A 17,513-nucleotide genomic window follows, 5' to 3' on the forward strand; every position below is an offset into this window, starting at 1 on the left:
TAAAAATGTAATCTTAAATGTAAATTTTAAAATTAAAATAAATAATAAATAAATAAAAACAATCTAACTAAAACACTTAGTAAAATATTTCAGATATTTATTTATTTATTTATTTATTTGTCTATATGTATGTGACTGTTAACCAACACTAGAGGACGACGAACATACAAATGTGTTGATAAATTATTTTTACATCAGCTTAAAATACCAGGGGAGGCTACTATGGAGAGGTTAAGTTGGGGGGAAAAAACTTTGAGGGATCCCTGCTATATTACAGAGGCGTTTCACAAGTCTTCTGAAGTCATGTAATGTGAAGGACAAACAACACAGAAAGTTGCCACGTCTGAAACACGATTAATAGATATGGCAGCTCTCTGGGGTTTCACAACTCTTGTATTCATAACTGAAGCTGTTTTTAAATGTCTTATTTTGTAAGCTTATATTAACATTTAATTAATTAATGCTTTTTTTTTACAGTTTTAAGATGGCAGTGACAAGTTTGCTGATTGGGCGTAACCTTTCACTTCATCATGTAAAGTTTGTATCAATGAACACTCATGTAGTGTGGTTTTACATCCTGCTAAGCAGCCGGCCTTTCCACCACTTCTGTTTGCGCTCAGATGACGTGGCCATGGGTGGCAAAGCGGTGGGTTTCCTTCCTCAACGTTTACTCACCGCTCTCTCCAGCGATAGGTCCACTTTAACCACGTGACCTCTTCCCACCAATCAGCGGGAAACGCGCTGATCACTCGCTGAGCAGTTTTACGACAAACTCGAATGTGTGCATCTTAAGACAACCACTGTCATAGAACCAGGAAGAAGGAAGGTGGGATAGCCCCCAAAAAAGATACCATCTCAAATCAGTCGCAGAATTTTCCCTAGAAAACCATGGGGCTCTGCAGGTGGACGATTGGAGTGGTGGTCCTGACGACTGTTTTTAGTTCATTGCTGCTAGTTCGAGCAGATGAACACGACCATAAGGTAAGATAAACTGCGGGCCGAGAAGCCTTCTGTGTTCGCTGTGTATAGTCTCGAGAGACGTTAGATTTTAGGCTGGTCGCTTTGACAAAAGTGTCTAACAGCGAAGGACAGGAATAAATCCAAATCAGTGGACGCGGTGACTGATTCATTGTGCCGTGTCGGTGTTAGAAATGCTAAGCACATCTGAAGCTACGTGGCTAGCTTAGCATCAGCTATCCCATTACATTATGTTGTGCAAACAGCAGGGCAGTGCTCGCAATCCTTGGGTTCATCTCTTCCTATGATTTATGACAAGTATAACGCTATTCTAGTCATAACCTCTCAATGTGATTCGTGTACTGTGTGTTTCTTTTGTGTTTGTGTGAGGTTACTCTGAGGGGTCGGCTAACCGTCGTTAGCTAAAATATGTCCGTCTGTACACATATCCGGTTCGTCCAAGCTTTTATATGACTGACATACTGTAAAACTTGGTTACATTTATAGTAAAAAGCAGCTTTGGTTGCTAGAATGTTACTGTAGAAATACATCTCGATGTACAAACATTACCTCGATGACGTTTTGGTGACTATATTTTAACGTTACAGTTTCTAGCTGTATGACATTTAATCATAATATGTCAATGTACCAACCTATCTGAGCTAATAAATGTGTTTGTTGCTGTGCAGTGGTAGGGTATATTGGTACGCCGTGTAATTTTTGTGATCAGTAATTACACAATGACAGAGCCCTGGGTAACACCTATAACATTATCAAAATACATATTTAATAACAACCAAAAAATATTTTTTTGTTTCAGTTTTTTAGAGTGCAGTAACATTGGTTGTCTTTAAGTTAAGTTTTTTTTTTATGCAAGACATCAATTAACAAGTTTTTTTATTGCAGCCATTTACACATTCTCTATATATAATATATAGTTACACTGCGTTCTTATAGTCCTATTGATAACAATGTTTGCTTTGGATTTGCGACAACTTTAAAGTCGTTGTGAATTGAAAATTCAAATAAATCTAAATGCATTTAGATCTTTTGTTATAGATCTTATTGCAAACAATTAATCTGAGCATGTTTCTTTTCTTTTTTTTTTTTAAAGTGACCATGTAATGTTTAATTAAAATGTCATAACTAGAGCTCTCCCACAACTCAAAATCCAATCAAACATGCACACAGAAAACCAAGACCCCGCCTTCCACTTTTCTAAATGTTTATTTTTTGATTGTCTGTTACATTCGGGTGTAATACAATACAGAAAATATCTGCTGATGCTTCCGTTCTTTGTGACTTTAAGTGCTGTCCAAATATCATTTGTGTCAGGACCTACTTAGACAGCATTTTGAGGGTGGATTTGAATGTTGTTTTCCTGTCCTAAAGTTCCTTACAAATTCATTAGCATCTCTGATGTTGTCAGGTATAGTCTCACTCTTGACTGGAATATGAAAAACTGTGGTATGACGCGTGATCGTTTTAGACAAGTTGATTATGGGGTATTTATTTACAAAGATTAAATCTCCCATTTTATTGCAGCCTCTTTCATAGCTTTCATAATATTACTGGAAGTATTCAGTACCACACATAATCTGTGATGATGAATTATTATAGTACATAAAAAAGTTCTCATATATGGTGTCTCAAGAGATCTGGGGATTTCTAGTGGTTAATGGGCTCTTTTTTTTTTTTTTTTTTTTTTTTTTTTGTTCAAACCAGTGCCAATGAGAAAACCTCTAGCGTGGGAGACGGTGTTTAAGGTTTCATGGATACAACCATGCACTTGTCTTCTCTTCCTCTTATTCTCATTTCATTTTGTTTAGACCAGTGCATCCAGTGTCGCAAGTGCTGCTGTAATGGCCTTTAGATTCAGATAGGATGTTGTAACACTACCTGATTTTCAGGTTCACGCCCTGTCTTTGCTGTAATTCTTTCAATTCTTAATTCAGAGAATTAAAGGGATAGTTCACCCCAAAAAATGAAATCTCCATTCTGCATCAAGATTGTTTATATCCCTGGATCAATTACATTTAATCTCTAGTGGTTTACCTATTGTGTCTAATGTCTTGTTATATGCCTAAATAAAGTGTCTTTCGTTATGAATAAGAAATATTGTTAAACATGCAATAGGATACTGATAACCACAGAAATGCAAGCATTGTTTCCAAACGCCTCTGTCATAGGTTCTGTGTACTTTATTCTGCAAATTCTACAAACTGGTTTGGCAGCAGCTTTTGAATATGTATGTCAGTGAGCAGTCTATACTTCTTCTCATGTCAATAATGATGACACAGTTTACTCGAATGGTTAGTACATCATATTGGTCACTAGACAAAATTGTGTGCAGTATATTTTGTATAAATGTTACATATAAATAACTGGAAAAACTTTTGTATTTGAAAGTTTGATGTAATTTATGGAGTTTACTACACTGGAAATATCTGGTGGGATGTGTATTGCAGGAATTGCAGTGCAGCCAATAATCTAAAACTCTTTGGACTTATCCATTTACCTTTTTTTTTGGAACAGTAATGTATAAAATTTGCTTGTCTGTCCAGTTGGAAGATGCACATATTTTATCTAAAGACTGTGAAGTGCAGTGTTAAAGAACTGTACCAGTTTCCTTTTTTGAAGCAGTTTTTCCCTTCAGGCATGGTCTCTTGATTATTTTGCTGTTGCTTGAGGGATTGGCAACGTCTCATAATTTTGTCTGTCTCAATTCTAAAATCTCTTTTCTGCCAGCTGACTTCATCTTGAATCAGTGATGTAATTTTTACGTTAGTGCTTGAGCCCTGGACAGCAGACTTTCTTTGTGTTGTGTGTGTGTGTGTGTGTGTCTGCATTTAGAAATGATGTTAGTTTGCTCAATTTGAAGTATTTTTGAATTATTTAAGAAAAAAAAAGAAGGCTAATTGCTACCCTATTTTTTTAAAACTTTGTCTTTCAAATGGTGACATCCTAGAGTTGATTTAGCATCACAAAGAAGTAGATGCTGATATTTGAAACAGGTAGCTGATGACTGCTCTCTTTCTTCTGCAGTACACAGATAAAGAGGAGGTGGTTCTATGGATGAATACAGTGGGCCCTTATCACAACCGACAGGAGACCTATAAGTACTTCTCCCTACCGTTCTGCGTGGGCACCAAGAAAACTATTAGTCACTATCATGAGACGTTAGGAGAGGCGCTGCAGGGAGTTGAATTGGAGTTCAGCGGCCTGGACATCAAGTTCAAAGGTATGGCCGTACGTTAATATGTCTAGTGTGTTAACCTATTCAAATGAAGCTTATCAAATGCATGAGTATTAAACTGTCGTGCTATGTAAATTAAATTTGTAGCTCATTCAGATTTTGTTGGTTAGTAGGTCTTGTTGCTCTTGTGGTGATTGTAAAAATTCAGTGTGGATTTGTCTTTTACAGATGAGGTGATGCAGACAACATACTGTGACATTGAACTTGACAAACCTAAAAGAGATGCGTTTGTCTATGCCATCAAGAACCACTACTGGTACCAAATGTACATAGATGACCTTCCCATCTGGGGTGAGTAACCATGAAGCCACTGGACAAAACCCTGGCACTGGTTTGTTTTCAGATTTTCTGTTTTGTACTGTTAAGGTCAGAAGATTATGTACACACTTTGCAGAATCTGCAAAATGTTAATTATTTTACCAAAATAAGAGGGATCATACAAAATGCGTGTTATTTTTTTATTTAGTTCTGATCTTATATTTACATAGAGAAAATAATAGTTGAATTTATAAAAATGACCCTGTTTAAAAGTTTACATACACTTGATTCTTAATACTATGTTGTTACCTGATCCACAGCTTTTTTGTTTTTTTGTTTGTTCTTCAGAAAAATACTTCAGGTCCCAAAAATTCTTTGGTTTTTTAGCATTTTTGTGTATTTGAACCTTTTCCAACAATGACTGTATGATTTTTGAGATCCTACTTTTCACACTAAGGACAACTGAGGGACTCATATGCAACTATTACAGAAGGTTCAAACACTCACTGATGCTCCAGAAGTAAAAACAATGCATTAAGAGCTGGGGGGTGAAACCTTTTTGAATTTGAAGATCAGGGTAAATTTAATTTAATTCTGGGAAACATGTAAGTATCTTCTGTAGCTTCTTAAGGGCAGTACTAAATGAAACAAATATGATATTTAGGCAAAATAAAAAATTTTTTTATTTTGTTCAAAAGTTCACACCCCTGGCTCTGAATTTAGCATTTTTTCCTTCTGAAGCATCAGTGAACGTTTGAGCCTTCTGTAATAGTTACATATGAGTCCCTCAGTTGTCATCAGTGTGAAAAGATGGATCTCAAAATCATACAGTCATTGTTGGAAAGTGTTCAAATTCCCCAAAACTCTGAAAAACCAAAAAATTTGTGGGACCTGAAGGATTTTTCTGAAGAACAGCGGACAGTTTAACTGTTAAGCACAAACGAGGGTAACAAACATAGTAAGTAAGAGTAGTAAGAATCAAGTGTGTCTTTTTTATAAATTCAGTATTTTCTCTTGTGGATTATATGTAAACATTTTTATGTGAAATATTATACTCAGGTCAGTACTAAATAAAAAATAACATGCATTTTATATGATCCCTCTTATTTTGGTAAAATAATCAATATTTTGCAGATTTTGCAAGGTGTATGTAAGCTTCTGAACTCAACTGTGTATGATGTTATTGAGTAAAAGTGCAGTCACATAAACCATTGCTCTACAAATTAATTATTGATCATTTTAACAAGAATCCACACGTTCAAGAGTTTCGCTTGAGGGCAAAAAGGTTCCCTATGCAGATTTTGCTCATGTTAAGGTTGGTCACACAAATATGCCATGCTGACTAACGGAAAGCTACTTTGAAAAAAGTGACTTTTGTGTAAACATTGCTATGCTATTGATGTTTATTTTTATATTTTCATTTTTTTTTAATTTGAGTAATTTATGTGCTTTTGTCATTTTTTTTTTTAATTATTTTTTTTATATTTCTGTATAGGTTTAATTTAATTTACTTATTTCAGTTTTAGTAATTTTTGTACTTGGACTTGAACTTACTTCAGTTATGTGCCAGGGCAACATTTTTAGGTTAATTTTGTATCTAATTTTGATTTATTTCAGCTTGATTTCAATTACAGAATTTTTCAAATAAATGTAGCTAAAAATAACAAAACTGTTCAGCTGAGAAAGTTCGAAACTGAGAGAGCAAATGTGAAGGGTAAAAAAGATATATTTGAGACAAATCTGTTATTACAAACAACAAAAATGATGAACAGTTTTATGATGATCATTTTAGTCATCTGAATGACTAGATGAGGGTTTTTGTTCATGGGTGACCTTCACCAAAATGTGATTGAAATTCTGGTGCGTATGACATTCTTTGTGTTTGGGCCCATCTTTGCTGTGCAGATGTGCAGTGGCAAATTTACTAACTGCTCTCCGGGGTACGGTTAACTTTGTACACCTCACCGATGATAAGAATGCATTGGACACTAATATTTGAGGTGTTCTTGGGATTCATCTTCTCAGAGAACGTCTATATGTATCTGGGCCTGTATTAAGGGTCTCTTGGGACATCCTATTCATGGTGGTTTTTGACGAGAAGTATCGATTTGTCCATTATGCAACATTTGAGGTCATCAAAATGCTGGATGTTGTGTCCTATGATGAGCATCAGGCTAAGTGAAAGTGGAAATTTTTGAGAAAAAAATCCGCCATTTATTCCCGAATGTTCCGCAAGTTAACAGCTTTATTAGTGTCTGCCCTGCATCCCAGCTTGCACTGCTCCAACCCTGGATGCTGTTGTCTTTTGAACCTTTGGTCACAAGGTGAATCTGTTTATGAAGCCTTTGAGGTTAGCAAAACATTCAAAATCACTGATGTACCCTTTCATGGTGTTGATCATGGAGAACTCAAAGATTTCTTTCTAAATTGGAATCAGTTTTAAGCTCATGCTGATTCTGGAGCGTTCTGGCAAACCCTTAACACAGCTCACCCAGCTCCAACCCATCCTCCATCAGGCTGCTGAGCGTCTCCTCCCGGTTAATCAGGAAATGGTTATGTCAGCAGCATATGTGCAAAGCATGTCCACTCCCAAAAAACACTTCAGGAGACCTCTTGAGAGATCCGTAAGCCTCCGTACGTCTGGAAACTTCTCTAGAAACAAGCCACTTTCAATAGCATCTTGGAGCCTACACATAATTCTTCACAACAAACAACTTCTGTGAGAGCAGCAGGTGGGGGACTCAATTCGGTGGAACAGAAATGCTTTAGAAAGTTCTTTGAGATCCACTGTGAGCTGATAAAATAGCTTTATGTTTTTCTGGAAGCGTCCCATCCACTGAACAACATCTCACGTTATTCAAATTGTCTTGTACCTCAAATAATGTTGCTGAACTGGTGCCTAGTTCTCAGAAAAAAGCAGACCTTGTAGTGCCTTAAAGGGAAATCAGTTTATTGAAATATTTTAACCATGCTGTTTCCCTCCAGGGGTCATTTTAACAAATTGTTACTACTCAACAGCACTAAAGAAATGCAACTTGCTGGGTGTGATTGTTGTAAAACCATTCAGTTAGAAAGAGCCGTAAGATTATTAGGCATTCTAATAGTTACTCATGAATTAAGGAAATTTGATTATGGGAAGAAAAGAAATTGTCTTTAACTGCCACCTGAGTGAGATATTTTTTGTTTAGTTTTTAAGATGTATCTTTCATTGTTTTGTTTCTTTCATGGTTTTTGAAGCAGATATAACTATAGATATGTGACCATGGACCACAAAACCAGTCATAAGGGTCCATTTTTTTGAAATTGAGATTTATACATCATCCGAAAGCTGAATAATTACGCTTTCCATTGATGTATGGTTTGTTAGAATAGGACGATATTTGGCAGAGATAAAACTATTTGAAAATCTAAAATCTGAGGTTGCAAATAAATCTAAATATTGAGAAAATCGCCTTTACAGTTCATATTAAGTTCTTTACGATGCATATTACTAATCAAAAATTGTTTTGATGTATTTAAGGTAGGAAATTTACAAAATATCTTAATGGAACATGATCTTTACTTAAAAACCTAATGATTTTTGGCATAAAAGAAAAATTAATAATTTTGACCCATATAAGGTATTGTTGGCTATTGCTACAAATACACCCATGCTACCTAAGACTGGTTTTGCGGTCCAAGGTCACATATAACATGTATTTGACCTGATATGCATAATAGTAAGTTTGTCTCAAAAGCATGAAAATGTTTCTGTTGCTTCTTTACTTGAAATGACAATGTGAAATGGCATTTGCAAAATGTGAAGCATTTCAAATGATACACATTCAAGAAGAAATAATGTACAGCAGACTTACTTATTATTAGGTTGGATTATAAAATCTAACTGTGGTATTAGTGGTTTTTCCAGGCATTTCAGAGGCAGAGAAAGTTAATACATTTTGATTAAAAAGTATAAGAGACAGATATTGAATAAACAGTGTCAGTTTTGATTTCATTTTATTGGATTTAATTTGCTTGTTTATTTCAACTAATAATATAAAGTTGATTGAAATTATGTGAAGTTTTTGCATACTGAAGTGAAAATTGTTTTGTGGGATTATTTAAGGAATCGTCGGTGAAGCTGATGAAAATGGTGAGGACTATTATCTCTGGACTTACAAAAAGCTGGAGATTGGACACAATGGGAATAGAATTGTGGATGTTAACCTGACCAGCGAGGGAAAGGTCAAGCTTGTGCCAAACACAAGAATTCCCATGTCATACTCAGTAAGTAAAGCCTCAGAAACCTGCTAATATTTACTAATGCTTGTTAAATTGTCACTTGAAATGCAGCTTTGTGTGGTTTGTCTTTATTTTTGTTTTCTTGTACTTTTAACATGCTGTTTTACCCATACAAAATGCATACTAATGCTTATTGTGTGAAAGAAGTCAGTGTTTTTTTTTTGTTTTTTTATAGATATCTCTCATACAAATGTATAATATTACAATCTCTTTGGCAATCCTCACAGGTGAAGTGGAAGAAATCTGATGTGAAATTTGAGGATAGGTTTGACAAGTACCTTGATCCATCTTTCTTTCAACACAGAGTAAGTGCCACATTTAGTTTGATAACATCTTTCGAACAGATGTAAAATGTGCTGATTGATACATTAAATATAATGTAATTTTTGTGTGTGTGTGTGTGTGGTTTTGCAGATTCATTGGTTCTCAATATTCAACTCCTTCATGATGGTGATTTTCCTGGTTGGCCTTGTTTCAATGATCCTGATGAGGACATTAAGGAAAGACTACGCCAGATACAGCAAAGAAGAGGAAATGGATGACATGGTGATCACTTTTGAAATACGTTATTATTCACATTTTATTTTATGCACGTCTGTGATAAATTAGTTAATTCACAACCATACAATGACTAATGAGTTTTAGTTGTGGTAACAACTCCATAATTTAATGTTGTGCTTCTCTCAGGGTTGTCATCTTGCTCTCCGCATTTTGTCAAACTCAACACACATTGTTTTTCTATATCTCGCTATCAGGATCGTGATCTTGGTGATGAATACGGATGGAAGCAGGTTCATGGTGATGTGTTCAGGCCATCCAGTCACCCACTGATCTTCTCCTCCCTCATTGGCTCTGGCTGTCAGATCTTCTCTGTTTCCCTCATAGTCATCGTTTTGGCCATGATTGAGGACTTGTATACAGAGTAAGTTTGACCTATGATTTATAGGGCAATCATAAACTACTTGCCTATACCTATGTATTGTTTTATTATCGTGACTAAGCATAAGCACAGTATACATTTGGACAGATCTTAAGGTCCTAGATAACATCTAGTTCACACATTTCCCTAGGTGCCTTTTAAAGGAATTTTATGTTTGCTATTGCAGGAGAGGGTCCATGCTGAGCACAGCCATATTTGTTTATGCTGCCACGTCTCCAGTCAATGGCTACTTTGGTGGAAGTCTATATGCAAAACAAGGAGGTATGCAAACTAACATCATTAACATTTGCAATAAGGAAATCTCCAAATATCATTTTAATGGTGTTAGCTAGACATGAAATAGAAATGTAAGCAGTTGAGGATCTGATGTTGTTAGAACAAAATTATTTTTCATTCTTGTGGAAAAATGTCCACGTTGCTGGGAGCAGTGTTTCGATGAGTCTGCAAATATGTGCTGCTCACTTTCCTATCAATAACAGAACAAACACACAACAAAAAAGATAACAGTGAGAAAACAGCTGTTAAGAATAAATCTAATCATAACCATTATTTAGATATGTTTGATCAGCTTTGTATTCGCTTTGTAAATATTTCAGTTTCTGTTATAAAGCAGCTCTCCAGTGTGTTCATGCTTTGTTTACTCACATCTGGCTTTGACTGAATAGAAGAAATGAACTGGAGAAATGGTATTTTGAAGGTGTTTACCTGTAGAAGCTCCCGAAACGAACTTTGTTTTGGCCCGATTTTGTTAGAAATGCTGTCACAGTCGCAGATTCTTTGATTTTGCTAAAAGTATAGCAGGGCCTTTAATGTAGCCAATTGAAGGTGTCATAGAAATAGAGCAAGGTGAACTTGTGTACATCCTTTTTTTTTTTTCTCATTGTTACTTATGTAAATTATTTTACATAATTTGTACAGGGAGGAGATGGATAAAGCAGATGTTCATAGGAGCTTTTCTGATTCCTGCTATGGTGTGCGGTACAGCATTCTTCATCAACTTCATCGCTATCTACTACCATGCCTCCAGAGCCATCCCGTTCGGCACCATGGTGAGATGTTCATCTGGCGTATACAGTGTATATTCCTACATACTTACATTTACATTAATGTACATATATGTTTTTACAATTGAGATCAACTGCTAAGTAAGAAGTGTTAAGTTGGTTGCTGAATAATTTTCGTCATAATTTTCGTAAATGCCATTTTTACGCCAACAAAAACGAGTTGAAAATGAAACAAAAACTTCTTTTGAATGACAAAAACTATGACGAAACGAATAAAATGAGGTGAAAATGTTAATAGGGGCGATTTGGGAAGAGATTCATTCCGCCTATTGATCTATCCGGCGGAACAAAGCTAGCACACACTTGCTGCGCGTCTCATTAAATGTTCAAAAATGCCAGTTTCTGGGAGGCCTGTGGATAAATTTGACAACGCAAAAGAGAACTCAGTAGTTCGGTTTTCTGAACGCACACGTCAAAACAGCGCCTCTCACATAGCACGCAAATACTTTTCTGCGTCTCATGAACGGAGAAATACACAAAATGATGTCAAATTGTCCATTTTGATGAGTATTCATGTAAACACTCTCGATTACATATTAGGTGAGCAGAAACAGTTGGGAGAATATAGAATGTGTATCAGTACATTGATCCGTGCATTCGGTTTTAAAGGGACAGCAGCCTAATTTAGTTGCTATTGTGTGTGGCATTGATGTTAATCAAGCAACAAACGAAAGACAGAAAATCACTCACTGCTCTTGACTGAATCACTTTAGTAGCCCTAATAAAGATTAATCTAAATGTATTTCTATAAAAAAATTGTCTGGTTGAAAGAATGAAGAATGTGGTAAACAAATTGTTATAAAGAATGCATAGATAGTCTATGTAATTGGCATTTCATTGAAAATGAAAATAAAATTGTTTCTTTATGAGAAGCGGTTTCATTTAATTTTAATATAAAGTCATGTTGCATGTCACAACAGTTAAATCTGTGTCTAACCCATACAATGAGTTTGGTAATTTTAGAGAAATGCTTAATAAATGCAATTACACTGTAACAAAACCCATTAAATTTTAGCCAACTAAATCTACTGTAGATTTACTCCACTAAAATCTTATGATATTTAATCGACTAAAACTAGACTGAAACTATTACAATTCAGATGACTCAAACACTGTAAATAAAGACAGTCACTTATTTGTACATTGTATATGTTTTTTTGCACTATTAAATTTGGTTGTAGGGACGGTAGTGTCATTTTGTAGTTTCTAATGCGCTTGATATTACACGTATTCCTTAGCAGTCTTACAGCATTAATTGCTTGGTAAAATTATTGTTGCATCTGATATATTGTCTTATTTCTCATTTATTTGATTAGGTTGCAGTCTGCTGCATCTGTTTCTTTGTAATTCTACCTCTGAACCTGGTGGGGACAATTCTGGGCAGGAACCTCTCTGGCCAGCCCAACTTTCCTTGTAGGGTCAATGCTGTACCCAGACCCATCCCTGAGAAGAAATGGTAACATCATCCATGATTTGTGCATCACATACTGCTGCAAACATGCTCAGTTGTCTTATTGTGCCAAATTCACCACTTTTTAATTTTTGTTGTCTATAATTACAGAAGTTATGCAAATGTGATCCAAGTAATTTGACTGTAAATTTTTTCTACATAATGTAATTATCATTAGATAAAAAGATAGTTATAGATCAGGGGTGCCCAAACTTGGCCCTCAAGGGCCAGTGTCCTGAAGAGTGTAGATCCTGCTTGCCTCAACAAACCTGCTGGGAAATTTCTAGTATGCCTAGTAAGAGCTTGATTAGCTAGTTCAGTTGTGTCTAACTGGGGCTGGAGCTAAGCTCTGCAAGACACCAGCCCTCCAGGACCGAGTTTAGGCACTCCTGTTATAGATTGTTGTAAATAAATCTGTCTTGTTACTAAATGTTTCTATGATTGGCAGGTTCATGGAGCCGGCAGTTATTGTGTGTCTAGGTGGCATCCTTCCATTCGGGTCAATATTCATTGAGATGTAAGTTTGTACATTTGTTTCTGGATTTAGATTAAACCCATAACTACTATGAATATCTACAAGATTAAAAACCACCTCACATCTTCCTAAAGGTACTTCATCTTCACATCTTTCTGGGCCTACAAGATTTACTATGTGTATGGATTTATGATGCTGGTTCTGGTGATCCTGTGCATTGTTACTGTCTGTGTTACCATCGTCTGTACCTACTTCCTTCTCAATGCAGAGGACTACAGATGGTAAGGAGCATTTACTTGCCATATTGTATTTAGAATGCTGTTTTGCTCATGCGGTTTAATTTGTTTTCACATCTGTCCTCCCAAGGGTACTTGGGATCAGGCCACATGTTTGTAGGGACATAAATGCATCATAACCAGATGACATCATGATACAAAATGACAGTAATTGTTTTAAGATTAATGTAATTTTAAACATTTGTTTTTCAGGCAGTGGACAAGCTTTCTCTCTGCAGCGTCAACAGCAGTTTATGTTTACATGTACTCCTTCTACTACTATTTCTTCAAAACAAAGTGAGTTTTAGTTCCTTTTCTTCAAATGCCATTATATGAATATTCAAAATTTAAATGACTAATTTACTCACCCTCAGTCACTCGAAATGTATTTCCTTTCTTTTATGGACCATAAAACATATTTTGTGGAATTTCCAAGCTGCTGTTTTCTAAAAAAAAAAAAAACACTTTGCTTTGCAAAACTTAGGACTGGGTTTTGACACAAATCTAACAATACTATTCAATTCTGATTCACAAGCTTGCGATTTGTTTTCCAATTTGATTCGATATTGCTTATTTTGGATATATATATATATATATATATATATCCGGTACAGTTCATGATACATTTTCTCTAGGAAATCAACTAATGCTGTAAAATATACATGAGAGTCAGTTGGTACTACATTACTATAATATTGAAGGTCAAAATTAATTGATTTGTATACAAATTCTTAAACTACACTCAATTAAGTTTTTAGAATTTAAAATTTAGAATAGAAAGTTACAGTTACATAATTATATTTTTTATTATTTTTTTTTAAATTATTTTATTATTATTTTTTTTTTTATATAAACATTTAAATGGTGGCTGTCATAAAAACATAAATTAAACATTAAAGAACAGTAAAACATTCTAATGAATATGTTGGTGCATATATTAGGCAAAATGCTCCCTTTTTAGAGTTAATTTTTCTAGATGACTAACGAGTTTATGGTCACCAAATATGTTTTTTTTTTCTGAGGCAAATGTGACATTACATATCATGGTTTACAAGCTGTTAACTGAAAACAGGCTAGACTAATCAATTCTTGGGATTTAAAATTCAATGTTGTTTTGTAAAAATGACAATAGATTAAAATCGAGAAAGCAAATTTTTTTTTTTGCCCAGCCCTAATAAAAATGTGTGAGGAACATACTTAAATTTAAGTAGCACTTTTTACGCATTTTAGTAACTTGTGTGAACTGCAAATACGTTGTAAAAGAAAGTTGAAAAGTATAAAATGTTACTCATTTAATTGATTTATTAATTGTCTGTGTGTAGATGTGGGATCTGATACCAATAATGTTCTTATACTCATTTTTTCCTCAGGATGTATGGCTTATTTCAGACATCATTCTATTTTGGCTACATGGCTGTGTTCAGTACTGCTCTGGGAATCATGTGTGGTGAGTACAAGAAAACAGAATCACTTCTCCTTTTAAAGAAGTTCACTTCCAGAACAAAAATGTACAGATAATAATTAATAATTTACTCATCCCCTTGTCATCCAAGATGTGTCTGTCTTTCTTCAGTCGATAAGAAATTGTTTCTTGAGGAGGAAAAAAAAATCAGGAATTATCTCCATATAATGGACTTAAATGGTGCCCCCAAGTTTGAACTTCCAAACTGCAGTTTAAATGAAGCTTCAAGTGGCTCTAAATGATCCCAGCTGAGGAAGACGGGTCTTATCTAGCAAAACAATTGGCGATTTTCTAAACTAAATTGACAACTTATATACCTTTTAACACTTGTCTTGTCTAGGTCTGCGTAACTTTTCTGGGTCAATACAGTTAGAGTATGTCCAAACTCCCTTTTCGTTTTCTTCCCCAACTTCAAAATTGTCCTACATCAGTGCAGATATACCGACCCAGTGTTTACAAAGTGAACATCCAAAGAACATCAAACGCCCTTTACAAAAAAAAAGGAAAAATGGCAATGTAGGATGATTTTGACGGAGAAAATGAGATGGGAGTTTTTCGACCTACCCTAACTATATTGACCCGGATAACACAGACTACGCATGCGCATCACAGAGACGAGACAAGACGAGCATTTGAGGTTAAAAAGTATATAAATTGTCAATTTGTTTAAAAAATGACCGATCGGCTGAGGTCGTTTAGAGCCATTTGAAGCTGCATTTAAACTGCATTTTGGAAGTTCAAACTTGGGGGCACCATTGAAGTCCACTTTTCCTCAAGAAACATAATTTCTTTACGACTGAGGAAAGAAAGACATGAACATCTTGGATGACAAGGGAGTGAGTAAATTCTGTAAATCTGTAAATTTTTGTTCTGGAAGTGAACTTCTCCTTTAAGTTCAATAATGCTACTATATGGGAATGGAATTGACACATTTTGACTATCGCCTCTTTATCTCTTTATTTTAGGTGCGGTGGGTTACATGGGAACAAGTGCCTTTGTGAGGAAGATCTACACAAATGTGAAAATCGACTAGAAGCTCTGCAGTGACGCTGCGGATCAGCCGACACTTCCTCCCGAACGAAGCGGGCACAAAGTCTCCATTTATTTTGCAAGAAGAGATTGTGGTATCTTGTACAAAATCTAGTTTTCCATTTTCTCAATGAATTAAAAGTTGCGGCATGATGCGTACACAAGGGTAAAATGAGAGGTGAAATAAACAGGACTTTTTATTTTTCTTTTTTTGTTTTGTTTTTGTTTTATCTGCTTTTCGTTTTTTTCCCACTAGAGGAAATGCAGGCGGTAAATGCAGATAAAAGGGGAAAGAAAGTACACCACAGCGTTGCTCCTATTTCTTATAACTCTATCCCACCTAAAAACCATTGAACAGATCTTTATTGATGGAATAGTCTAGCTCTCTTCAGTGAAGAGGCCAAAGTGTATTGAGAGCCTTTGTTCTATTATATGAGAATATTGGAGAGTGGGGTTTACGTCCATCCTCTTGCTTGTCTGTTTTGTATTACAGAGTCGTACAATGCCATTGTTGTAGTATTGTTTTACATGCTTATGAATCACACCAAAAGCATAATGTGGTTTGAAATTCCAAAATACGATTTCTTTTCGCTCATAAATAAATAGATAAACCAATACGATGTGAAGCAGCCAGGTTTTAGCTCTACCTTTCGAGGGCGTCTGTTTTCCTGTAGCTCAGATCCACAGAACAGAGCAGGACAGAGCTCGGGACACATCAGGTAGAGTTCGCTATCCGCAAGCAGATTCTAGTGAGACTGGTGATCTGAAATGATGGTTTGGTGGCAGATTGTTTTTAATGGGTTGTGTGATGTGATTTCTTTTTCCAGTTCAGTCTTATGTTGTTGTTTGGGTTTGAATGAAGTCTGCTCGTAAAGATAATATATGGAGGGGGGTGGCCATGTATATAACCTTAATAATGTAACTGTAGATGTAGATCCCAAATGTATTTTGGTTGTACAGATTTATTAAAGGGTGTCTTTTCTTTCTTTTTTGGACAGTCAGTTTAAGGTTTTTCGTTTAAGGTTTTTTTTGAAGGTTGGGGTGGGCTTGGTGGCACAGTTACATCTTGCCTGATATTGCATGAATTTTTCACCAAATCATATGATCAGATTCTGTTTGTTTGTTTTTTAGCATCATTACACTTTAGGTGACCCCCATCACTACCCTTGTTCAGTTGCATCTTGTAGAATGGTCTCAAAAATAAGTGCTTCATTGACTTTGTGCTGCTCATAGAGGAGTTAGTCATCAGCTTTTTTTATTTGATTTGTTTTTTTTATTTAAAGAGTTGAAAGGCTATTCATCGTCTTGGACGGCCGTCTCTCTCGTGCTTATTTTTGTATCCATGATCTGAACCAAAATTGTGAATGTCACACAATTTAGGCACACATGCTAAATCTGCAGACATACTGTACAAAGTGAAGTTATTGTACACTTTACTAGATGTTTTCATGGTTACTAAGTGGAGACACACTTAGACCAAGCTGTTGTTCTTATTTTTCTTATGTTCCATTGTGTAAATACAGTATGTAACTAAAAAAAAAAAAAAGTTTGAGAAGTGGCAAAGCCTTTTTCTAAACCTCATTCCTCCCAGTTTAAAAAATTGATTTCTGGTTCTTCATGTCATGTTCCATGTGAAGTCTAAAGAGACATTTTAAACACAATATTAACTTGCTGTAAAAAGGAGAAAAAAGAAATAAACATTGTTTTTGAGGTTATGTAGGCATGGTTTATATATGAAGGAAAAGTTGTCAATTAAAATTTCTGCCCAAGGACAGCTGAGTACTTGATGGGAACTACAAGAATTACACACAAATCAGTATGTAATTGATTGCACTTTTCAGTAGAATAAACAAATGGTGTGATGGCAGCTTCATCTGTTTTTAACATATTACGTGTGTTTGTCAAAATAACTTGTAATATGATCACAACCTGGCTTAAGAATCAATCTGAAACTACTCTATTGTACCTTTTAGCAGGGAACTTAGTAAACAACGCTCTTTAGTACAAAAGCACCTTTTTTAAGCTGTTGTCCTTACAAATGTGACCATAGACCACAAAACCAGTCA

At 35.4% G+C, this 17,513-nt stretch overlaps 1 protein-coding gene across 1 annotated transcript; it reads left to right on the forward strand.

Moving 5' to 3' along the window:
* The first annotated feature begins 752 nt into the window (after window positions 1-752).
* On the forward strand, window positions 753-17,335 carry tm9sf3 (transmembrane 9 superfamily member 3). Its single transcript, XM_051125778.1, has 15 exons — window positions 753-981; window positions 4,003-4,198; window positions 4,382-4,504; window positions 8,577-8,737; window positions 8,980-9,057; window positions 9,167-9,298; window positions 9,508-9,674; window positions 9,859-9,953; window positions 10,611-10,741; window positions 12,073-12,212; window positions 12,655-12,723; window positions 12,816-12,962; window positions 13,170-13,253; window positions 14,327-14,403; window positions 15,384-17,335. The coding sequence occupies exons 1-15, from the start codon at window positions 889-891 to the stop codon at window positions 15,449-15,451; spliced, it is 1,761 nt and encodes a 586-aa protein (XP_050981735.1). The 5' UTR covers window positions 753-888; the 3' UTR covers window positions 15,452-17,335.
* Window positions 17,336-17,513: the final 178 nt, after the last annotated feature.

Source organism: Labeo rohita, chromosome 13, assembly GCF_022985175.1.
Source record: "Labeo rohita strain BAU-BD-2019 chromosome 13, IGBB_LRoh.1.0, whole genome shotgun sequence".
NCBI classification, from domain to species: Eukaryota; Metazoa; Chordata; class Actinopteri; order Cypriniformes; family Cyprinidae; genus Labeo; species Labeo rohita.

What these genes read in the sequence shown, in the direction of transcription:
- tm9sf3 (XM_051125778.1), top strand. Translation starts at nt 889, where the DNA reads ATGGGGCTCTGCAGGTGGACGATTGGAGTGGTGGTCCTGACGACTGTT. An exon ending in AGATGACCTTCCCATCTGGG is followed by an intron (nt 4,505 to 8,576) that starts GTGAGTAACCAT and finishes GGATTATTTAAG; the next exon opens with GAATCGTCGGTGAAGCTGAT. An exon ending in TACTATTTCTTCAAAACAAA is followed by an intron (nt 13,254 to 14,326) that starts GTGAGTTTTAGT and finishes TTTTTTCCTCAG; the next exon opens with GATGTATGGCTTATTTCAGA.